This window comes from Aulostomus chinensis, chromosome 24, assembly GCF_037954235.1.
Source record: "Aulostomus chinensis isolate RoL2024-O1b breed Wild chromosome 24, RoL_Achi_v1.0, whole genome shotgun sequence".
NCBI lineage: Eukaryota > Metazoa > Chordata > Actinopteri > Syngnathiformes > Aulostomidae > Aulostomus > Aulostomus chinensis.
In genome coordinates this window covers 7,068,214-7,092,411 of record NC_141343.1, presented here as the reverse complement: position 1 = coordinate 7,092,411, position 24,198 = coordinate 7,068,214, and the positions used below count along the sequence as shown (strand labels likewise).

Below are 24,198 nucleotides of genomic sequence, written 5' to 3'. Positions count from 1 at the left end.
GGGCTTGAAGCTGAGCTCTCAACTCTACCTATTTTTCACTGTACAACACACGCGCGCGCACACACACACGCATGCACTGAGTCAGCAGCGGTGAATCAAGGTTCCTGTGTAATGGGTAAACACACATCAGTAATCGGGCTAAGGTCACTCACCCGGCCCGGCTTTATGAGGGAAGGACACTGCAAACACACTGATGGACATTAATAAAAATATTAGATAGTTAGATTAGAAGGATTATTACTATGATACTAATATAGGGTCCTACAGTTGGTCTTCATTTCACCCTTTCCTCAGTGCTCTGCTGTCCCGCTGCCCACCACCCACGCACCCACCCACCCACGTAATCGCAAACATCCTGTTAGTCACAACCACATTAGCTCGCCTCAAACGCACCTGGGGATCGATAACCTCCACTGGCTGGTATATTTGCCCTCTGGAAAACACATCACACACACACACACACACATACACACACACACACACACACACACACACACACACACACACACACACACATCACACAGTGATTCAGAACCTTTCTGCTTCTTGTCCCGCCACTGACTCCCTCAGGGTTTTTACGCTGGAGAGGACCACCCAAGGGCCCAAACAGACGGGGAGGCACTGAAGGCTGTTTTGTTTTTTTGTCTTTTCAATAATAATTTTAAAAAAAAAATTTAAAAACCAAACAAAAAAAGATGGCAAGAGGACTGCTGCTCATTTGGAGTCTGACTTTGCTGGGGTGGGGAGCAGAGGGACAGGGGAACGGACGGGGAAAGGTATGTAGAGATGGCACGCAAGGGATTTCATCAATCTGGAATTAACACACACACACACACACACTTCTCCCTCTCTCTCTGTAAGTGTGTGCATCATCAGCCATTAGAAACAGTGGGGAACCTTACTTATATTGTTCTATATTCATGGCTCGCTTTGAAATCAGGAAACTGCCTCCAGTTAAAAAAAAACAACTTCTGGTCCTTCTAAAATAGACTTTTGCAGTACATAAATACACTCCTTTTGCTCCAGTCTTTAATTCTTTTAATAGCTTCTTTTGGAATACGGAGGACAAATGAAGCACAATGTGAAGCAAAAACTTAAGTCCAGGTGCGTGGAAGAGAGAGATGTCCCTTTATATTCGAATAAAAACGGTGTGATTAAACTTGCTGGACAGTGTCTCAACTGCCCGCTTTTTTTCTCCCCATCGAGTTTTCCTTGATTGGTATTGAGAGTTTTCTGTCTTTTTTTTTTTTTTTTGAATGCAAATTTATCAAACAAGCTCTTTTTTTTTTTTTTCCCCTGCTCATGTCCGGAATAGTTTGATAGTTTTCAGTCCATCTTGATGGATGCACTCATCAAGGTGAATCTGTTGATATTGAATGATTACTGATTTGACCTGCTCTGAAAAGCATCGTTCTTTCAGTGACTCGCTTTAATAGGAATTCAGCCCTCCATTTGATCAATACTCATGTTCATTCATGCATTTATCTGAATTTAGCTTTCTTTCTCTTCCACCAGGGAGTCTTTGTCAAGATGGCGGCAGAAAAACCAAATCAAATCAAATCCCATAATTCAGTGTAAAACAAATATACACAGTGATCGACGTGAATTCAAGACAAATCTGAACCAAAAATAACTGTGCAAGGGAAGTGACATCACATAAAAATGTTTTAAAAAAAAGCATAGCTGACAATTTAAAAGAATTAGAAGCTAAAAGGGTTGAAGATTAAAAAAAATACAAAGGATTTTTTTTTTTTTAGCTGCGTTCAACAGATGTGAAGCGACATTAACAGTAACGACCTGAATGTCTTCCAGACACGAGTATCAGGCGGGGCGACCGTTTTCCTCGGCCAGCACAGAGACATCTGGAGGCCGCTGATCTACACAACAGTCAACCTCACGGAGATAAGCGAGTACGTCGAGGAGGAGCGAACCACCGCACCAGCGAGACCAACTCTCACGGGAAAAAAAAAAATCTTTGGCTTAGGAAATTAGAACCAGACAAGCTAAACCCTTAGGAAGAATATGTTAATAGCTCTCTGTGACGGGGTATGATCAGGAATTCTGGGTTGTTGGTGCTCTTTACGTCTCATGAATTAGGCCTCCATATGTAACTGAAGGTCCAACATCCCAAAATCCCCTTCTTCAACTTTAAACTATTCTTCTCTTCGTGCAGCATCAAGTCATCCTTTCAACTACGAACGTATGACCCAGAAGGGACCGTTTTTTACGGAGACACTAAATACGGGAGGGACTGGTTTGTTTTGTCCCTGAAAGACGGTAAACCTCTGATGCAGATCAGCAGAGATGGCGTCCTCCTCAACGTGGAGGGCGGCCCCAAGATGAATGACGGGAAGTGGCACACGGTGAGTTTCCACTCTCCATTTGTTGCTTACTTATAGAGACTTTAATGTTAGAGGAGGCACACGCTAGATTCCAGGAGTTACAAATGTTCATCAGGTTTTGTGTCCCGCCTGTAAGACTAAATTGAGGGCTAAAAACAACTCTTTGCAGTGTATAAGGTCAAATCTGTGCATCAGAACTTGTTGTAGAGCTACAAACAAGGGATTTTTCCTTTAATTTTTGCACACTCACAAATGAAATACCTCAACTTGTAAAGTGTTGAGAAAAGTGTGTCTGAATTCCGCTTGTGGTCCCGTTGCTGCCGCAAGCTGGAGGTGAGCAACCAGGGGGATGTAGTGATTTTGGAAGTGGATGGCGCCAAGGGCTTGGTGGTGGGCCTGAAACCCAAAGTGACATCGGAGGTCATGTCAGGTGAACTTCGACTGGCGCTGGGCGGGATCCTGATCGACAACGAGAGGATGTTTGTTCAGGTTTGTTGATCCTCCGTAATCTATGTGGCATTCCTCAGATTTAAAGGGAACCTTCGCTAATTTTTTTTGTTGTTTTTTTTTTTTGTATGGAGACTGGCCTGAATTTGCATTCTGGCACTTAAGGAAACGTTTTAAAGTGAAAAAATATCACAGATGATGTCTTGACAAAAACAGAAGTGGGAAGTTCTAAAAAAAAAAAGAAAAAAAAGAAAAAAAGTTGCAAATGATGAGGCATTCTGGCGAGTAGCCAGTTGAATCTTGGGAAATTTCGGGGTTAAATGAGGGGGACTGGATGATTTGCCTTCCAACTGCTAAGAATTCCACTGATATATCACTTATTCAAGCAGTTCCAGCATTTCCCAGAATGGCTTTTGGTACCAGCTATGAACAAGAACTTCTTTTGATACAGACATTTAAGCGAATGTTATGCGTAACTTTATTCTGATGACAAGTTCAAATGTGGTCGTTCTTTTCTCAAATCTGGTGTTCAAAAGTGAAGTCTTGATCAGCCGCATTGCATTCTGGTATATTGAATGCTTTTTGTTGCCATAAATGCATCTTGGCTGGACTTCTCATTGATATCGAGCAAATAGATACGTTATTTGTCATTAATCCCTCAAATTTCTCATTCATTTGTTTTTTGTGTTTGTTTTTTTTAACCTTAATTTGTTTGGTCGTGTATACTGATATGTCATACCCCCCCCCCCCCACACACACACACACACACACACACACACACACGCACACCTCCTTTAACCAAGTGCACAAAAATATCCAATCTGAACCAATCACAGCTCCCGTCTGTCAGCAGTTCCTTCCACTAAATGCATTGCCGTCATTGTAGTTTGAGCCGCTGTTGGACGGCTGTGTGCGGGATGGCAGCTGGCTCAACCTCAGCATCCCCTGGGAGACCGACGCCGACGAGCTCTGGCCGTGCTTTCAAAACATCCAGCCAGGCAGCTACTTCCCCGGGACCGGGTTGGCCATTTTCAACACCTCAGGTGGGAACATAGAGCTGGATTAAATAAGACCTGAGGCATGTGGGGATTTATCTGAAAGAAACCCTGTTCTTGCGTGATTGTATCTTTTATATATGATTGTGTCAACATGGAAAATACTGCTTTTATGTGTAAGTAGGTGTTTTGTTGTTGTTGTTGTTGTTGTTTTGCCTCCTCACAGTTTTCTGCATTGAGGAAGAACAGGGCATGAGAGTTGAGTTGTGGGGAGATTTCAGTCAAATGGACGGAACCATTTTAAGCATCAGAGCTCCTGGAGAAGATCTGTTGTTCGCTTTAGCGGCTAATAATATCACAAAGGTATGAATATGTACGGAGGCCTTGAGGGGCCAATGAGAGCTGGGCTTTTGTTTTGTTTTGTTTTATTTTTTTTTAGTGATGGAGACAAATGTTTATTTAAATACTTCAAGGCCACAAGTTGTAACATGTTCCCTAAATTTAATTAATATGAGGCAACAAGTTATAACCTGTTCTCTAGAGTTAGTTGGTTTGGCACAAGACTAGACAAACTTGTTCCCTCAACTTAGTTGTTTTGAGGCCCCCAGATATAACTTGTTCTCTCAAGTTAGTTATTGTTGGCCAAGAGATAGAACTTGTCCTCTCACTTTTGTTATTTTAGGCCCAAGATGTAACTTGTTCCCTCAACTTATTTATTTTAGCCTCACAATAAATAACTTGCTCCCTCAATTTAATTATTTTAGCCTCATGGGATGTAACTTCTTCCCCAAACTTGGTTATTTTATATTTTGGAAGAAGTTTTAAACTGTGGCCTCAAAATTTCTAAAGTGGGGGAACAAGTTACATCGCCATGCTTGTTCATGGCCACTCCAGGCCTCCGTATACATGAATGAGATGAAGTGAATCTGTTGATCTGTGTCAAAGAGCTCCCGTCAGACTGGCTAACATGAACCCGTGTGTCTCTCTGTCTTTCCCTCGACTCCCAGGAGGTTACACTCACCTTCGGAGATGATAAAATCAGTATGAGAGAAACTTTCAAGAGGCTGGAGATGACCTTCCAGGCGGACTCGCTGCAAGTGTTTCAAGATGGAGATGAATCAACGACCACTAGGAGACCCGTTATTCCTGGTTATTTGTCCATGTGGAGACATAGCCTCATGGCCGTTGGCGGTCTTCTTGGTGAGATTAAGCAGTGATGATGTACATCGTGCTGCTACTTCCTCATGATTCCCAATCTGTCCATAAATTCAATCAACGAGTCCAGACACAGAGCTGGGTGGAGTCACAAGGTCACCTTTGCTTTATTCTCGCTCATTTCTCAGGTGAAGGCGAAGACAACATTGGTTCCCAGTTCTTAACAGGCTGTCTGGAGAAGATCCAGGTCCAGGGGGAGGATCTAGACCTGGATTTAGCCACAGCCAAACACATGGCAGTCACCTCTCACAGCTGCCCTGTGTAAAGTATCCATTCAGTTTTTGGCTTGTTTATTATTTTCGCGTTTAATTTAAAGTGACATTGGGGAAAAAAAGATAAGTAGAAATGACAGAAACACAGTACCCTGCATTTATTCATACAAGCTTTTGATATTCATTTTGTCAAATTTAGTATTTGTACATCAAAAAAAAGTTCAATAAAATGTTAATAGAATCTGAAGAATGATGTGTAATTCCCTGACCTTGCTGCAAGCGTCAGTATGTTTTTCTAGTCTGTCTATAAATATTAATATTACTGCTGCATTGGAGGCAAATTATAAGCAACTGAGGAGCTTCAAGGAGACACTGAGAGCACTAAATGCCGGATATCACACGGTGTGCTGCTTAGGTGTGTAGGACGTGGATTTTGCGCCATCTAGTGGATTGTCAAAGATGATGTCACGGTCGCTCAAAAGCTCCTCCTTAATAACAGACAAAACAACACCAGAATGTTTGACTTCCTGAGGTTTAGTTTTAGTAAATGTATCCATTCATCCATTGTCTTCCGCGCATTCCTACATTAAGGGTCGCGGGGGGGGCTGGAGCCTATCCCAGCATCAATGGGCGAGAGGCAGGGTTCACCCTGGACAGGTCGCCAGTCCATCGCAGGACCAACATAGAGACAGACAACCATTCACACTCACAGTCACACCTACGGTCAATTTAGAGTATCAATCAGCCTCGTCCCCTCTTGATGTCTTTGGACTGTGGGAGGAAGCTGGAGTACCAGAGAGAACCCACACAGGTACAGGGAGAACATGCAAACTCCACTCAGAAAGATCCCGTGCCTGAGCTGGGACTCGAACCTGGAACCTTCTTGCTGTGAGGCCACAGTGCTGACCACTGCACCACTGTGCAGCCTAAAGGTATCCAAGAAGTAAAAACAAAAAACAAAAAAAACTTTTTAGCAAGTATAGAAAATACATCAAACTAACGGTTGGAATAAACGGTTTTAAAATTGACGAGTCACTTGTAAACTAAGTCATTTTTGCCTCGAATCTGCCTCCCAATCATGACTGGTTGATATACAAGAAAGGCTTGGGAAACTTTGCCATCAAGAGCTTCAAGAATATTTTGTTTGACGAATTAAATCTGTATGTTTAACTTATTTTCACCCTTTCTATCTTTATATTTTTATTCATTTATATTTGTATTTATAATTTATCTAATTATTATATATCTATTTCTCCTTCCTAGCATGAGTGGTTTTGTTTGTAAATGCTATTAATATATTGTTAAGTAATAATAATGATAATTATCATTAAATAATTGTAGATAATAACAATAATTATTATATTATTATTAAAAAATACAAAAACCAAAAACATTGGCACAACTTCCTTCCATGACTACACTACACTGCCATGACGTTACTGTCGCAAAACCCAACTGTCGTGAAAACTGGCCGCCTCCTGAAGATGGCGGCGGAGTTGCATCCGCGGAGCGGAAAGCTGATCGGCCTGTCCAACTCCAACCGAACCGCCCGGCGCAACCAGCCAGTCCAGGAGTTCAACCACGGCCTGGTGCTTAGTAAGGAGCCGCTGAGGGACCGGGATGTCTTCACTGTCCGTATTGACAAGAAGGTAAACAGCACCGGGCCCGCCGCTGCTGCTGCCTGTGAGCGGGGTGAGACAGGAGGGGGGTGAGTGGACAGCGCTGGTGGGACGGGACGGGCCGGGCCGGGCCGGGGGTCTGTGTCTCTCTCTCTCCGCATTGAGGGGCTTCACCTACTCAAGACGATTTTCACAGCTTGTCAGCGGCTGTCGCGGCTTCTCTGGGGGGTAATTACATGTATTCACCAAGGGCAGCCAGCCGCAGTGGACCCTCGATAGTGTGGAGACGTGTTTAAACCGTTTGTGTTGTCCTGGTACCGTCGGCTAACCATGCTAATGAGCCGTTAGCTAGCTGCTGGAGCCCCGGCTAGCTTTCTGGAAGGTGCTATGGGGGGACCCTGTTGTGTGTTGACAAGGACGGGCTGTGGTTCATCGTTCCGTGTGAGCGTTATTAAGTTTTTAAACGTTATCTGGGTTTATTCTTGTTGAGGGGTAGGAGTGTGTCGGTGCCTGTCAGCTCGGTGGCTAATAATACTGCAGTGCTCGTAGGGACGGCTGGTGCTTACATACACAGACAGCTAGCAGCCCAGCTAGTAAAACTCACTAAATATATACAGCTAACTCGCTGGTACACAGGCTGTAAACATGTACCCATGGACACCATATTTACTTCTTGTCAATTATGTATTTGTAACAATTTAACGAGATTGTTGTTAAGAGCAGCAACCATGAAGGCTTAACATTGCTACTCTGCTGTAGCACTGTCAGGTTCAGATTTATTCCCCTCCAGGTATGACGTCTTCTTGGACAACGGCAGGTGTTTCACCTCTGATACAGAAGTGTCTCTTTAAGATAATCATACATAGTGTTAAAGTAATGTGGACTATTTTTCATGCAAGGCGATGAATTATCTGCATGTTCAAGATGACATGAACACAGTTTTGGATTATTTTAACCAGTATTTTATACCTGACTGTGCTGATATTTACTGATATTGTTACTAATGATTCAAGGAGGTTTATATGATGTTGGCATTTGTGTTGCTAAGACTTGTCATAAACAAAAGATGAGTAAAAACAAGGTGTGAGCAAATCTACACATCGGCTTGATATCGGTATGTAAATAAAAAAGATCGATTCGCTACTTTACCTCCTACGTTGTTATTGTTTAGATATGTCAGTGCTGGTTTCTGTTGCTGACACCCAACATGGCAGCTCCAGAGCTGATGCCATCTGAGCCCCCCCCCCCCCCCCCACCGCACAGAGCCCAAGCTGCGCGCAGTTAAACGAAACATCTGCTGTAAAAGTGCTGCGTGCATGTCAATGATTCCCTCCATCTCCTCTGATGCTCTTAGCCTGATAAGGGCTCCCATAAACAGACTCGGGCATTTATACACATTGCCTGTAAGAAAATCAATTCTTTTCCATCACAGAGCCCCCAAGACTGGCACGACTGTCCATCCTGTCTACTGACGTCCTCTAAGGCGTTACACAGGAAGTCAGACGTCAAGGGCTTGAGAATAAGTGGAGGGATTTATTGGAAATCGGTTTATACTAGAGAGGGACATCGTTAGGGATTTAAAGTGTTTGAAATGAGACAAAACTTAGCGTGATTGTTTGGTACAAAGATAGAAATGCGTAGCAGACCGTGCATGGTAACTTGAACCTAAAAAAACAACTTAGGATAATATTAGCGATGCCCGCTACTGGATTCTTTTACCGATATCTGAACGATATTTTACAGTCAATATTGTCTGTACAAAAATGAATTTATATGATATTAATAATTCATAAACACTGGAAAACACATAAAGAAGTTGAATTTGAAAGAGGGGCGTTTTTCTTCATTTACATTTGGGAAAGCCAACTGCATTTGCATATTTTAATTGATGATAAAGCCTGTAAAATGTTAAGAAAATTTTCATCAAAGAGCCTCAAATTGCAGTTTTTGTCTTTCCAACAGTCCATAAACACTCAAGATATCCCATCTTAAATTATACTTAAAAAAAAAAAAAGCAGAAAGTCTCATATTTAAGAGTCTGGAACCAGCAAATTGATTATATTTGTCCAAAGTTTTACTCAAATAGTGTAAGGTTCTCATTCATGTGCCTAATCAATTAGATTTTGTGGCTTGAAAAACTGTCCATCTTTCATGATAAGACTTAGTAAAAGACCAAAGTATCACTTTGATTTTACTCAAATTGGAAAAAGCGCGTTTGCCAATTTTTCTGAAGCTTAATTTGACTGACATTATGGTCATTTCCAGTTATTTTGTAAATAAGCTCCATTATTAAGTGTGTTATTTTTAGAATTAATCGTTGTGGAGTGTGTAGTGTTTTGTTTCTGGGACATTTTAGGCCTTTATTCCTCGGAGGGGCGAGTATTGGCAAGGATCTCATGATAGTTATCGCGATACTTGGGTCATAATATGATAATATCACAGTGGTGCAGTGGTTCGCACAGTGGCCTCACAGCAAGAAGGTTCCAGCTTCGAGCCCCAGCTGGAGCGCGGGATCTTTCTGTGTGGAGTCTGCACGTTCTCCCTGTTCCTGTGTGGGTTCTCTCTGGTACTCCAGCTTCCTCCCACAGTCCAAAGACATCAAGAGGGGACGAGGCTGATTGATACTCTAAATTGACTGTAGGTGTGACTGTGAGTGTGAATGGTTGTCTGTCTCTATGTGTTGGTCCTGTGATGGACTGGTGACCTGTCCAGGGTGAACCCCGCCTCTCCCCTGAAGGCAGCTGGGATAGGCTCCACCCCCCCACGACCCTTAACAGGATAAGAGGTAGAAAATGGAGGGATGGATGATAACAACCCACTAAATCGGGATATTCTACAGGACCAGGTTTGGTGTCTTGCAAGGTGTGTTTGCAAGTTGGTTGTGATCGATATTGTATCAAGGGGGAAAGTGTTGTGATGTATTGGGATATCAGTTATTTTTTCCCACCCCGTTAATTGATAGGGGCAGATGAGAGGAATGCTTTGCAGCTCTCGTGCTTGCTAGACCATCATAGCTGTTGTATTTTGTGACCTCCCTTTTTAAAAAAACAAAACAAAACAATTGAAGACCACATGTGACTCATTCTTTATTATTTGTTAAAAAAAGACCCCTGCTTGTCCTACTTGGCGCTCCCGTGCTGTAGTTACTGCTGGTTTGAAGAGAAAGTAAGCGAGACTGAGAGGCAGACACCCACAGGCTGCTGTTACGTAAGAGAAAAGTGCGAGGGAAGGAGATGTCTGCCTCTTCTACACGGCGGCGACCCGGCCAGGCTGAGTTACTACTAGATCCGTTAACCCAGATACTCGCGCTGGCTGCCCGTAGCACACTGCCTCACATAGCACCTGTCACCATGCTGCTGAGGAGGAGACGGACGGAGGAGAGGGAATCTTAGCAGGAGAGGAGCTTCATAAAACCTTATTGCTGGTGGTGATGCTCGAGGTCATTTGTGTGGATGTGTGCCAGCGTATGGGAGCACCAGAGGAAATACTGAGCTCACTCGATGTAGCTTCTTTTTTTTTTGTATGTGTGTTGAAGGACTGGTCCTGTATCTGTTAGCCACTGCTGGGCTAAACTGTTTCTGTTCCTTCTGCACTGTGGCAGAGGTGAAACAAACCTGAGAAAACAGAATTTTACCTGCTGGAGATCAATAAAGTGTCACAGTATGAGTTTTGCGTTTCTGGGAAGGAATTGATATGTGTATTGGTCACGGGAGCTGTGTCATGAAAAGACGCTGGTGTTGCAGTAATAACAGCATAACGATACAGGGTTTCAGTACTTTCAGGTATTTATAGCCGAAAGATGATCAAACAAACACACTGACACTTGTAATTTGTAGTGAAATGCATGCATGTGCGTATAACCGTGCATCCTTTTGCACTTCAGTGTGACATCCACTCACGAGAATTCATTCGACCCTGCAAGTACTTTTTAATATTTACCTCAAGAAATGTAATATCGCGACACTGTCAGATGTTTATTTATTCTTATGTGCCACTTTTCACTTTATAAGCTGCGTTCCTCACTGACAGAATGACTAAAAATAACACGATAGATGACACAACAAAGCACACTTTTTCCTCCGTATTGACCCGCAGTTTGTAGCAGCAGCACTTTGTTGAACAGAAACTCCCACGTCACAGCTTCCAGCCTCCAGCCCCAGCTATTTTAGTGATTAGAGGAGCGGCTGCTTACAACTGCGCTGCTGCTGCTTCCTCCCTCAGGAGTTGTTATTGGATAAGTGGATTTTATTTTAAACATACATGAAATGTTTCTGCTCAGGTGAACTCGTGGAGCGGCTCCATTGAGATTGGCGTGACGGCACTGGACCCCGCAGCGCTGGACTTCCCCAGCAGCGCCACAGGCCTTAAAGGCGGCTCCTGGATTGTGTCGGGCTGCTCCGTGCTACGCGATGGCCGCTCGGTCCTGGAGGAGTACGGCCGCGACCTTGACCAGCTGGCTGAAGGAGACCGCGTGGGCATTCAGCGGAGCTCTCACGGGGAGCTTCACCTCTGGGTTAACGGTCAGGACTGCGGCGCAGCCGCTAGCGGCTTACCATCAAAGCTGTGGGCGGTGGTGGACCTGTATGGCAAGTGCACTCAAGTGACAGTGGTGAGCTGTGAGCCGCCACCTCCCTCCACAGAGAGAGAGACAATAGAACAGGACGAAGAGGAGGAGGAGGAAGAGGATGAAGAGGAAGAGGAGGTGGTGGTGTGTGGGGTTCGAGAAGATGCGGGGATCACGGCACTGATGAATGTGGCAGCAATGAATGGAGTCATGACTGGAGATGAAGGTAGGAGCTTCTGAGCCATTTCCTTGTTAACAAGTACATTGATAACAGTTAGTTAATGCTTAGTTATATATATCAGAGTGCTGAATAAGTGTTAAGCATAATTAACCTTTTATTAAAACTCTTTATGCCCCTTGTCATTAATAGGGAAACATTTATCCCTGAGTTAAAAGGCTGCCATGAGTAAATGACAACTAGACCCATTAGTTAATGGATAACTAAGAATTATCAAGCTTTTATCAATGTACCCTTATTGTAGCGTGAAGCTCTTGTGTCCCGGAAGTAACACTTCACCCTAACCCCACCCTAGACTCCCCTGTTCTCCATTTATCTTTAAGTTAACATGAACGCCATTAGTAAATGATTACCAGACACTTGAGTTAATCAGTGGTTAATTAAGCATTAACTAACTGTTGTAAACGTAACTTATTGTAAAGTGCTCCTCTTTTCCTCGATATTTTGGGGTGCTGCTTTCATCCGTTTGCTTTACTCCTCTCACCCGTCAGTGCCTGAGCTCAGCTGCAGCCACAGCCGACCAGACAAGTTCCCCAACAACCTGGAGCCTGAGGCCGGTAAGAAAACCACCTCAGACAGGAAAATGAGGGACAAGGCAATGGGACCTGTGTTGATACTCCTCTTCTTCTTCCCTCCCCTCAGTTCTAACAGAGCACCAGCTCTTTGACGTGTTCAACAACGCAATAGTATCTTTTTACCGCTCCGAGGATGAAGGGGGAGGGGATGATGGCGGCGGTGGAGGAGGAGGAGGTAATGGCGGAGGAAGTGACTCCTCTTCCAGAAATGACAGAGGCAGCAGCAGCGGAGGAGGTGCGGTGAACAGTGACAGTGGGACAACAGGAGGGGGGGTGGGAGGAGCTGGTGGAGGTGGAGGTGGAGGTGGAGGAAATGCCAACCACAGTCCTGCTGGTAACGGAGGGTTGGGGGCTGGGACTATGACGGCGGGCGGCATGACCACCAATGATGCGCTGCTGTTTCATGAGAAGTGCGGCACACTGATCAAACTGAGCAACAACAACAAAACGGCGGAGAGGAGGAGACCACTGGACGAGTTCAACAATGGCGTGGTCATGACCAACCGGCCGCTACGGCACAACGAGATGTTTGAGGTGAGATGCTCCCTAAGTGTACTAATACTGTAGTCATGTGACCACTAATGAATTAGATGGCATGTACACAGAAATGCTTGACATCCATATTTGACCAAAATTTCTAACTTTAAGAAAAATTGTATAATGATACCTTTAACTTATTTATTTTGCTCCAAATATCATTTCAAATTGTAATTAATTAATTTATTATTTGTTCATTTCAGTCAAGCTAATAAGTGACTCATTGAATAAATATTTAAGACGAACGTATTTAACACTTTGCGGTAAATCAATTTGTCGGGTCGCCAGGAAGAGACAGCGTTTAAGACATTACACAAAAATCAAACAACAGAAACATTTACTTGTCAGGATACAATTAAATTTGTATTGAATTTAAAAATGTGATACATTCAGCTGCTTTTGTATTTTCAGATACGCATTGATAAGCTGGTGGACAAGTGGTCAGGTTCGATAGAGATTGGCGTGACCACACACATCCCCAATAATCTCGACTATCCTGCAACGATGACTAATCTGCGCTCAGGTAACACGCAAACACACACATCACAATCAGAAGTCATCACTGGGAAACTGACTTCAGTGTTTTCATCAGGTACAATCATGATGAGTGGCTGTGGGATCTTGACCAACGGCAAAGGAACTAGAAGGGAATACTGCGAATTTAGCCTGGATGAACTTCAGGTGTGTAGCTACACGTACATAAAGACACACACATTTTATTCTGCCTCCTGCTGTTTCAGTAAATCTCTTTTATTTATATCCTGTCGTAGGAGGGAGATCACATTGGGTTGATGCGTAAAGCCAGCGGTGCGCTGCATTTCTACATCAACGGCATCGACCAAGGTGAGAACCGTCGGGACCCTCATCAGAGGAAATTCAATGTCAGAACCAGTCAACTATGGCTGATGACTTAGCCTCTAGGAACAAGGAGCCGGTAATTTGTTTCCTGGTGTAGCCAGTGGATATCTGGTCCAAGACTTCCTTGTTCTGTCTGTTGCTCATTGGGTGAGCAGTCCATCTAGCAACTTGAGACTTTTGCATGGAGTTAAAGACGACGAATATGAGTGGATTGTTTCAAAAGCTGACAGTTTGCACCCAGTTAGCATTTTAAAACCATGGCAACAACTTTGTTGCCACGTCGGGCCATATTTCCGACCCTACATTTTGGCCAGCGCGTTCCATCTGTTTTGCGCTCCACACGGACTGTGGACATGGATGCAACCAAGGCCCGCTCAAACGTGATTGGTCAAAGCTACTCAAATGGAAACCAGAAGCTTCCCTGTCCATATAAATTCTCCTTCACATTCTGATTCTGTATTTATATGCAGAATCTTTTGAAGGCGGTAAGGGTAGATTAAACCCACATCTTTTTGGCGCTTCAGGTAGATCTGAGGCGGTGCTTCTGCAGATCACCTGTGCCAAAGCTAATCTGCAGCTCTTGTATTGCATGCAAATCTGCAACTTAAACCACTTACAGATACTGACTCTTTTACACGGAAAGTTAGCACTGAACATTTTAACGAATTTTGGCGCTCGGTCGTACCAACCGGACTTGGGTTGGGCTTCATCTCACAGGAAGTAAAGGAAGTCAAGGAAGGAAAAAATTTCCAAATTTCTGGTTCTGCCCCAAAACTTAATGGGTTCTACTTTGGCTCATGCTCCACCTCTCGAGGGAGATTCAGGAAAACCCCATTCGTAGTTCTTGTTCAGTCCTGCTAAACAAACAAACAATAAAAACATAAACTTGGTGTCAAAATTGTTACAAATACGACTTATGTCCCTACTTGTTATCGTTTTGATTAAAAATACAGAGAGAGAGAGAGAGAAGTACAGACAGAAATGTGATAAAAGTTGCAGCTGTTAACTGCTTCCTGTCCCCTCTAGGTGTTGCAGCAGCTCAGACCCCCGGCATAGTTTACGGCGTGGTGGACCTCTACGGCATGGCTGTGAAAGTCACAATCGTCCACAACCACAACCACAGTGACCGCCTCAGACGCAACAATGCCATCATGAGAGCTCTATCTCCCGATGTGGGCCGGCCCAGACCAGCTCTCTCCCTCACCCCGGACACAGACGGGCCTGATCGTCTTCTCTTCCACCCCAACTGTGGCCAGAAGGCAGCCATCATCAGTGAGGGGAGGACGGCACTGCGGCCCCAGTGAGTCAACCTCCATGACCTTTGCTCCAGGCACTGATTTTCAATCATGACTTCAACAGCACACTCATATGCCCCCCCCCCCCCCCCCCCACAGTGCAACTGACGACTTCAATCACGGCGTGGTCCTCAGCAGCAGACCGCTGCGCTCCAATGAAGTGTTCCAGGTTCGTATTGACAAGATGGTGGACAAATGGGCAGGTTCCATTGAGATTGGTGTCACAACGCACAACCCGGCCTACCTGCAGCTGCCCTCCACCATGACCAACCTGCGCTCAGGTAAAAACAAAAACGAGTAAAGACTCGAGATAAGTAAGAATCTGCTATGGTTCAGAGATCTTTCCGGAACATGTTACTCCCAAGTTTTTTTTCACAACAGAGAACAGAATAAGAATGTCTGCCCTGCTTTGTTTTCCAGGGACGTGGATGATGACAGGGAATGGCGTGATGCACAATGGAACAACAATACTGGATGAATATGGACACAACCTTGACCGCCTCAAAGTGCGTGGCGTTTTGTCATGTTCGCTTGCCTTCAAATGTTGATCCGTGACCCTCTTAGCTTCGTCATCCAGTCTGACTTATTAATCTTTTCTGGAATCACTTTCTGCAGGCCGGTGACACTGTCGGTGTGGTACGTAAAGAAGACGGCAGCCTCCACTTCTTTGTAAACGGTGTCGCTCAGGGCCCGGCAGCTTGGAACGTCCCCCCTAGTGTCTACGCTGTCGTTGACCTCTATGGCCAGGCTGCTCAGGCCACCATCATGGATGACATGGGTGAGAGAGGGAGACGCAAGCTTACACTAATGACATGCCATAGCTGATTGGGGGTTCCATTGCAACATTGCTAGACTTAGGGGCTAATATGTTGGACCTTAACCAAAGGACCTTAATAACTCCACACTTTTGTCTTGGCCATCTTCTCTATCCTTAGTTTGACATTATTTTGTGCTGTTTCAGTTTGGTCAAAAATTGCAGCAGCAATGTTGTCAAAAAAGCACCCAAGTTTGCACCCAGGCTTCTAAACATTCTCCTCCACTCTGGATGTTAGCCAAAGTATTAACACTCTTCTGTTTCTTCTCTGCTCAGTAGACCTCCCCCCTCTCCCCGAGGACAGCTCAGAGGGTCCCACAGCCATGTCACCTGGGAGCCCCTGCTCCATCGCAGGAGCCAGCACAACCACCGACCTGCGTTTCCACCAGCTGCACGGCACCAACGCCGTCATCACCAACGGGGGGCGCACAGCTCTGCGCCAGAACTGCCGCAGCGAGTTCAATGATGCTATTGTTATTTCCAACAGGTGAGGAAACAAACCACACATGACACCCAAAACTCCCTCCCTCATGAATCATATCAACTTAAAAGGAAACTGCTTCTGGTATTTTAACTTGCAACCTTGTTATGCTTGTAGGTGCCTTCGAGATGGAGAGCTGTTTGAGATTGTAATTCAGAAGATGGTGGACCGCTGGTCGGGTTCAATAGAAGCAGGTATACAAGTTACTTATCTTTTATTTCTCTTTTGCAGATACGAGACACGATAAAAAAATATTCTCCTTCTTGTCACCTTGATGTGTATTTAACATGTTATCTCTCCTGATGTTCTGATGTCCTGTGTGTGTGTGTAGGAGTGACAGCCATCAGGCCTGAGGAGCTGGAGTTTCCTAACACCATGACTGATATTGACTATGACACCTGGATGCTCAGGTATGTGACCTCTGCGACCCCCAATCACATGTTAGATTTTGTATAATCTGCTGTTCAAGTAGTGTTTCCTCTTTCTCAGTGGAACAGCTATTATGCAGGACGGCAACACAATGCGCAACAACTACGGCTGCGATCTGGACTCCCTGACTACGGGCTCACGTATCGGCATGATGCGCTCAGCAAGCGGCGACCTTCATTATTACATCAATGGCGTGGACCAAGGTGTTGCCTGCTCTGGGCTGCCGCCAGGTACTGAAACATGTAGTCTTGCATTTGGCTGCACTCACTGTTTGAAAACTTTATGGTCAACCAATCTCCCCCCCCCCCCCCCCCCCCCAGAGGTGTATGCTGTGATCGACCTGTACGGCCAGTGTGTCCAGGTGTCCATCACCAGCTCCTCAGGCCCGCTGGACAACAGCCTGTGTACCAGCAACATCACAGAGAAAAGCTTCCCCATCCACTCGCCAGGTACATATCATGGTCCGTACGTAGACCACACCCACTCAGATCACCACCAGACAAACATGTCTCATTCTTCATTTTGTCTAATAATAAAGAGCAAAAAGAAAAGTTGAGAAGGATCCTCGTCTTCAAGGCTTCATATTTTGTGTTTGTGTAGTAGCAGGTGTGGCTCATCGGCTCCACAGTAAACATGGGAAGAATGTGGTGCTGCTCGGCGAGGGTTGCCAAGCCGTCAGAGTGGGAGGTTACGCTCACGGCATTGTGTTCAGTGCAAAGGAACTCAAAGTGGACGAGCTGTTCGAGGTAAAATTTTGTTTGCGTGTCAGATATTTTTTTGTGATTATCTGGCCCTTGCTTGAGTTTCTCTCGGTTTCTGCTTGCAGGTGAGGATCGATGAGGTGGACGAGCAGTGGTGCGGCTCGCTGCACATCGGACTGACTACATTAGCACCTCCTGAGCTGCCGTCCTGCCCTCTGTCAGGCCTCTCCCCCTCCCTCCCGCAGCTTCGCACCAAGGTCACCTGGCTGCTCTGCGGCTCAGAGGTCCGTCGCAACGGCGTGCTGCAGCGCCAGAACTACGGCTGTTCACTGGACCGACTGACTGTAAGTTGCACTCCCTGTTTTCTGGATATCATGATTAATCAGTTTCACAGTGGATGAGAACACTTGCTCCTTTCTAGAGGGCAGAATTTTGATTTGATTTTAATTTTTGGACAGATTTCTGGTCTCTTAAACATGTGTTTGTTTTTCAGGTTGGGAATCGTGTCGGTGTGAAGAGGTGCAGTGACGACACTATGCACATCTTTGTTGATGGAGAGGACATGGGACCTGCTGCTACTGCAGTAGCCAAGGTACACTCTTCTCTCACACTCCTGCAAAGAGACAACACACCTCCTCAGCCCCAAAATATATGCCTGTTTTCCTCCTCACAGAATGTGTTTGCTGTTCTGGACCTGTATGGGCGGATAACGGCGGTGTCCATTGTCAGCTCGTCTCTGATTGAGGATATAGAGAGCATCAAGGCCCCATCTCTGTCCTCAGAAAGCTGCAGTGAAGGAGAAGAAGACAGCACACCGGTTAGAGAGGTAAGACGCCAAAGGCCCAAGTATTTAAGGCCCAGTTCAGACCAATGATATGTAACAAAGTGGTAAAATAATTGTTCCAGGGAGAGAAACGCATCACACCTAATGTTGGTACCCTCCAGGTGGAGAGCGAGCCATGCACACTGGTTCCCACCGCCATGGCGTTCCTGGAAAACCACGGCAAGAACATCCAGCTGTCCAACCAGAACCTGACAGCTGCCAGAGTGTCCAGTTACAACCAGGGCCTGCTGGTCACCGCCCAGCCTCTGGCTCCCCAGCAGCTCTTCCAGGTAGCTTCACTTTGTCGGTAGAAGTGAATGCACCTGACAGATATGACAGGTTGTTTAAGAGTAAAGGCTTCTGTTTTTTCCAAAGTTTCAGATTGACCGTTTGAATCCATCGTGGACGTCATCGCTGTCGTTAGGGGTGATCGGTCACTCTCCTGACCGGCTCAACTTCCCCTCCACCGCCTGCTGTCTGAAACGCTCTGCCTGGCTGTTGCAGAGGGACTCCATCTTCCACAACTCCTTAAAAGTAGGTCCCAGAAAGTGTGCCCTCCACAGATGGAGTGTCTTTGGAATCGATTGACCATCTCTCCGAACGCTCTCGTCCTGATTCATTATTCTCCCCTCCTCAGATCTGTGAGAACTACGGCCCTAACCTGGACACTTGTCCAGAGGGGACAGTGTTGGGTCTGCTGGTGGACGCCAACAGTTGTCTCCATCTCTATGTCAACGGTATGGACCAGGGAGTGGCGGCGCAGGATATTCCTTCACCCTGCTACCCATTCATCGACCTGTATGGCCAGTGTGAACAGGTGTGTAGCCAATGGTTCTATATATCAGGTAAATATTCAGCTATTTCAGTACCAGATCGGTACTTGTTTTGAATATTGAGCCTGTGCGTCCTAGGGCTGAGCAATTTTATTGATTCTGCGATATATATCGATATTTTGTTTCCCCAGAGAGTATTGATTTTTCAGCCGCGAGTATTGATACATTAAGCCCCATTCAAATTCCCCATGTCCCCACCCGAACACGCTGGACAGTGACAGCGGTTGTTGTCACAAGTTCCCATCTTCTCCACTGAGGTCGCAGAAAATTATGGAGTCCATTGCCTACTTTATTTGTCAGGATTTGAGACCTTATTCAGTGGTGGAAAACACCGGCTTTAGGTGCATGGTGAACGTGATGGAGCCCCTCTATGCTATAGTCACCTGCGAATTGAATAATTGGCTGCCATGGTTTATTTCTAGTTAACCTGGTGGCTAGACTGGCTAGTAGCTACCTCATATGTTCAGTATCAAGCTAAAAAAGCAGCCAAAGAAGGCCACTTGCTGCACTTTAACTCTCCATTGTTCACTTTACTTTTCAAAAGCTTGAAAGCTACAATTTGCACTCAGTTTCAATAAATGAAACTAATCTTCTCACCACTTTTTTGATTCATTTTGTCCAGCATTTGCAAGGTGCCAGTCAGAGCCATATGTTGTGTAATTGATGCTTTCAGTTCAAATACTTCAATCCAAGTCAATGGAACGCTCACAAGATGTCACCAAAATCAGTTTGTCCCTTTAAAATCTTTCAGAAAAGGATGTAAGTGTATCGAATTGTATCGTGAGATGAATATCGTGATATATATGTCATATTTTGAGACGAATATCATGTATCGTATCGTATCGTATTGTATCGTATCGTATCACAGGATTAGTGTGTCACTACAGCCCTAGTGCGTCCCTTCTCTGTAAGGTTACAATCGTAAAATGCTGTTTCCTGAATAAGATGTTCTCCTGCAGATCACTCCAGACTCACCCCAGAAGGTTTTGGCTTCAAACACAATCTAGACTCAGCAAAAGAGTGTTGAAAGGGTCCAAGACTGCCGTTTTTGTCTCAAATCCATAGATGATAAACTAATTAATATTGTGTCATGATTCCAGGTTACTATAGTAACAAATAATGTGCCAGCTGTGGGTGGTGAGAGTGGTGAGACCCGTTGTCAGGGTGATATGGAGAAAGCAGACATGGTTGACGGTAAGAAGATGATTATTAATTTGTTTGTTCTCACGCACTGCTTTTTCAGTGTTTTATGTTTGTTTTATGATTATTTTTTGTAATACAGGTATCAAAGAGAGTGTGTGCTGGACGCCCCCTCCAGAGGTCAATCCCAACAAGTCCTGTGAGTACCAGGCACTGTGTTCCCGTTTCAAAGAGCTCCTCACATTACCAGGTGAGTTTTACACCTGTTTAACGCTTACCTGCAAAAAAATAAAATAAATCATTAAGCAAAAAATAACTCTTTATCATTGTTGTAAAGATGGCTACTTCAATGAAGATGCAAAGTACAACCTCTGCTACTGTGAGTCCTGCCACAAGCTTCGGGGGGACGAGGCTTATTACAAGAAAGGAGAGCCGCCTCGAGACTACGCTCTGCCTTTCGGATGGTGCCGCTTTGCCCTCAGGTGAGAAGATGAGCCAGTAAGGTGCCACTATGAGTCAACCTGCGGACTTACCTGCTGTTAATAGGTAACAAAATGATTTATCTGCCTGCTGGTTGCAGGATCAAACCCCACTGTGAGGTTTCTAATGCACTGAAGAAGTGGCACATCGCGTACCACGGCACCAACGTAGGAGCACTGCGGCGCACCCTCGACCACAGCCAGCTGCTGCCCGGTACGGCCATTAACTGCACCGTCCATCTCACCACTCATGCAGGCAAAGAAAACTTAGCTAACAGTGCGTTTTCCATGGATTCTTTAACTCTCACAACAGGGACGTCGTCCGTCTTCTCTGTGTCTCCAGTCAAGGCAGAGGGACCAAATGGCTACAGTGACCCCGAGGAGAACAGCGCCCCCGGTAGGGAGGTTCCCAGAGTTCGGCTCTCCCCCACCATGCGCTACTCTGGCTTGGAGATCTTTGCTCCCAAAGTGCAGTAAGTAGGCTGAGAGACGAGCTAGTGAATCTTTCTATTATCAAATGCGGTTCCATTCCGGAACATTTGTGGCTTGCGCCTTTTCACACATGACATGGCATTACTGTACCAGTAATATGAGACAGGATCTGCTGTAGAGGGCAGTTATACAGTCCTCCCAGTAATGATCTAGTTTTTAGTCACAGTGTAGCCTCCCCCGCATATTCTATGTAATATTTCTCTGTCTTTAGGTGGGACATTATCAGTGCAGACATCTTAAAAATTTGGCAAAGTCCTGGAACACCTCAGGGAAAGGCTGCATTTGTGAAGGAGGGGATTTTTGTGTGACATCACTAAGCCCAGCCCCTGTTAAATCTTTTGTCACTTTGGGGGGGCCTTTAATATGTACGATTTGAATAATTCTCCCATTCCCCCTGCAGATTTCGGGATCCCCGTTCTCACCGCTGCCATCAGGCCCAGGTGGGATTCCAGGTGTGTGTGCGTCCGGGCTCCTACAAGGTGGGACCTCAGACACTTGGCCACAGCGAGGCCCTTGACCCGCGCTTCAGCAACTCTGAGATTGAGTGGATCACCAAGGAGCAGGGCGGCACGCTCCTCTACGGACTGCTCATCCGGGTTGAGTGAAAGGAAGCAGGAAGGCATTCGGGTGGAAGTGAAGAGGGGTCCTGGGTTACACCAGGACCACCTCCTTTGAACTTTGAATAAACTGACAACCAAATCCAACCCCTGCCTTGAGCAAGAGACTCCTCTGGAAGCCAGCTGTTCCTGCTGTTGATTGTTGACATTTCAGCATTACAGATTTGTTTATTTTGTTGATTTTGGTTGTTTGCTCTCGGACTCTTTTCATGGGTGGGGCTACGGCGGTTTCAAAGAAGAACAGACACTGCCTGCACTTTATGTTTCGGACACTCGTGGGCGATTTTTAAACTAACTTTATCAACATGACACGTTTGTTCATTTGCTGCAAGTCAGGTTTTTTGCCAAGCTGTCCCCCCCCCCTCAGTCTCCCCTCATCATGCTTTCTTCCTCCCATGCAGCTTTTTCCTCCCGTTTCTGGCACTTATTTTAACTCTGCTCTGCTCAGCGTTTTATTTTGGGAGGAGACGTCCCCTGCCAACCTGCACAATAATGAGCTGTCACTGAAAGACTGAGCTGTGGGTAGCAACAAACAAAAAAACAAAAAAAAAGAAATTTGTGATATAGAGTGACAATGTTTTCACAAATCAGCAAAAGGCAGAGAGACACTTCAATCTCAGAATGAATCCGATCTTTAGAGAGGATTATTATAAAACTGGAGGGAGAGATATGTTTACACATTGTATGTTGCGGTCCTTTTTGTGTCCACGTGGCTACTTTGGCTTCTTTATCGGTTTTATTTTGGCTGAGCTTCACCTCTGACTCCTAATGTTGATGGGAAATATTCACAGAAAACTGGACCTCCAAACAAACCTCGGGCACCTCTTGGGAAGCTAACGTCAAGTTAATGAAGCTAATGAATGACGTTCCAGTCTCAAAGCTTCTGCTAAGACTATGAAGCTCTATTTACTTCTGGATTTGTGGGATTGTTTTACAAAGGCTTGTCTTTGAAGATATAGGGAGATACTTACCCTTAAATACCCTTTTTTCCTTTCCTGCTGAGAGTTACACAAGAAGATAGAATTTTGTCCATGGCTCAACATGATGCTAGCATGTTAGCTTAGCACAAAGCTTGGAGACAGATTACCTGGCTTTGTCCAAAAAAACACCCTCTTCTTGCACATCTAAGATCCTTAATCTAGACCGTATTTCATATGTACTGAAGTGTGAAAATGAGATTATTTTTTACAGAATTTATCTGCCACAATTTTCTTAATGAGGACCTGTTGCTAAGCAACTCCTAAGAAATTCCTGGAAGTTTTTTTTTCTTTTTCTGACAGTACAGAACAGTAGGTTTATTTGCAAGTTTTAGGTTTGCTGGTGATGTTTTAAATTCAAAATCTAATAAATTATACTATTTATAGATTATATGCCAGGCTAGCTGCTTCCACTGTTTGCTAAGCTAACCAGTTTCTTGCTATGTACGCTCGTGTTGGCCAACAATTATGAAATCTTCTTTTGAAATGCTCCAAAAAGAGAACAGGTGTATGTCCACTTAATGTAGGGGCTGGGTTATATATCAAATATTATTGTTTAAGTTTTTGGCTTACAGTGAAAACGTAACATAATCCAGATTTAAGGATGATTGTGTCACATCCAAACCACTTCAGCCGTTCAGGAAATACTTGGATTTCTAGGAGTTGTGTTAAATAATCTGGATTATTCTTTTCCATAATCAAGCAGCCCTACCTCAAATTTAAGCGTTAATTGACTGAAACCATGAAGTTATAAATGGTTTTCCACTTCAGTCCCAACTTTTTTGCTGCCAACATTGTTTACACTTAATACATCCATTTTTTCCTGACTGTTTCCTTGGCAGGACCTGTAGAGAACACCCTGGAGTCATCTGCATAATGTGAGATAACACTGGTGTTTACATGTGAATGTTAAAAATTAGGGCTCCGCCGTTCTATTATTTAAACCAACATCCATTTACATTTGTCAGAATGGTTCATTTTATCCAGAACTTCCACCGTATGATTGATTGTAAACTGCTTTCCAATGTTTTTTTTTCTCATTGTTCTCCATCCTGTTGCCAATTTGATAAACCCGCTACATGACCCCCCCCCCCCCCCCCCAACATTTTTCAAGGCACAGTTTTGATGAGTCAAACTCAAGATTAAAGAAGCTCAGTCGCCTTCTATGCGCAGCTGTGACCTGTTGGAAGATCTACAGGGTTTGGCAAAGGAAAAACTTCGAATCAAAAATGTGAAAAATTATATGGGTTATTTATGGCCCTGTGCTGCTTTGTACATTTTATGTTGAATCATTTTTTTTTCTGTATGTTGCATTGTACAGGCTGTTACATAATTCATATCTTCCTGATTTATAAAAAATGAAAATAAACTGACAGTATGCACAGAAAAATTGCTAACTTTTTTGGACGATAAAAAAAAAATACCATGAAAAACAGACAAAACCTACCGATACTTACTTTATTTTGTCAAATTTTATTTAGAGTAGGAAAAACGTATGGTCACTGACATGTTATT

At 44.6% G+C, this 24,198-nt stretch overlaps 2 protein-coding genes across 5 annotated transcripts; both read left to right on the top strand.

Moving 5' to 3' along the window:
- Positions 1-536: 536 nt before the first annotated feature.
- Positions 537-5,493, top strand: shbg (sex hormone-binding globulin). The gene is made up of 8 exons (XM_086197028.1): positions 537-776; positions 1,813-1,910; positions 2,174-2,363; positions 2,670-2,831; positions 3,676-3,832; positions 4,011-4,147; positions 4,792-4,984; positions 5,128-5,493. The coding sequence occupies exons 1-8, from the start codon at positions 696-698 to the stop codon at positions 5,262-5,264; spliced, it is 1,155 nt and encodes a 384-aa protein (XP_086053154.1). The 5' UTR covers positions 537-695; the 3' UTR covers positions 5,265-5,493.
- Positions 5,494-6,641: 1,148 nt separating this feature from the next.
- neurl4 (neuralized E3 ubiquitin protein ligase 4) lies at positions 6,642-24,067 on the top strand. 4 transcript variants are annotated; one of them, XM_086197525.1, is made up of 29 exons: positions 6,642-6,860; positions 11,110-11,620; positions 12,124-12,189; positions 12,275-12,741; positions 13,156-13,267; positions 13,337-13,425; positions 13,515-13,587; positions 14,629-14,902; positions 14,997-15,178; positions 15,318-15,403; positions 15,513-15,675; positions 15,988-16,198; positions 16,310-16,386; positions 16,524-16,602; positions 16,682-16,851; positions 16,942-17,070; positions 17,222-17,367; positions 17,448-17,666; positions 17,816-17,914; positions 17,996-18,148; positions 18,268-18,435; positions 18,521-18,679; positions 18,783-18,962; positions 20,079-20,172; positions 20,261-20,368; positions 20,456-20,600; positions 20,699-20,811; positions 20,911-21,070; positions 21,490-24,067. In XM_086197525.1, the coding sequence occupies exons 1-29, from the start codon at positions 6,642-6,644 to the stop codon at positions 21,692-21,694; spliced, it is 4,857 nt and encodes a 1,618-aa protein (XP_086053651.1). In that variant the 3' UTR covers positions 21,695-24,067. The 4 variants fall into 4 exon arrangements, with proteins under 4 accessions (XP_086053651.1, XP_086053654.1, XP_086053653.1 ...); XM_086197528.1 differs by having other exon boundaries at positions 6,675-6,860; positions 17,225-17,367; positions 18,229-18,435; XM_086197527.1 differs by having other exon boundaries at positions 6,675-6,860; positions 16,942-17,082; positions 17,225-17,367; positions 18,229-18,435.
- Positions 24,068-24,198: the final 131 nt, after the last annotated feature.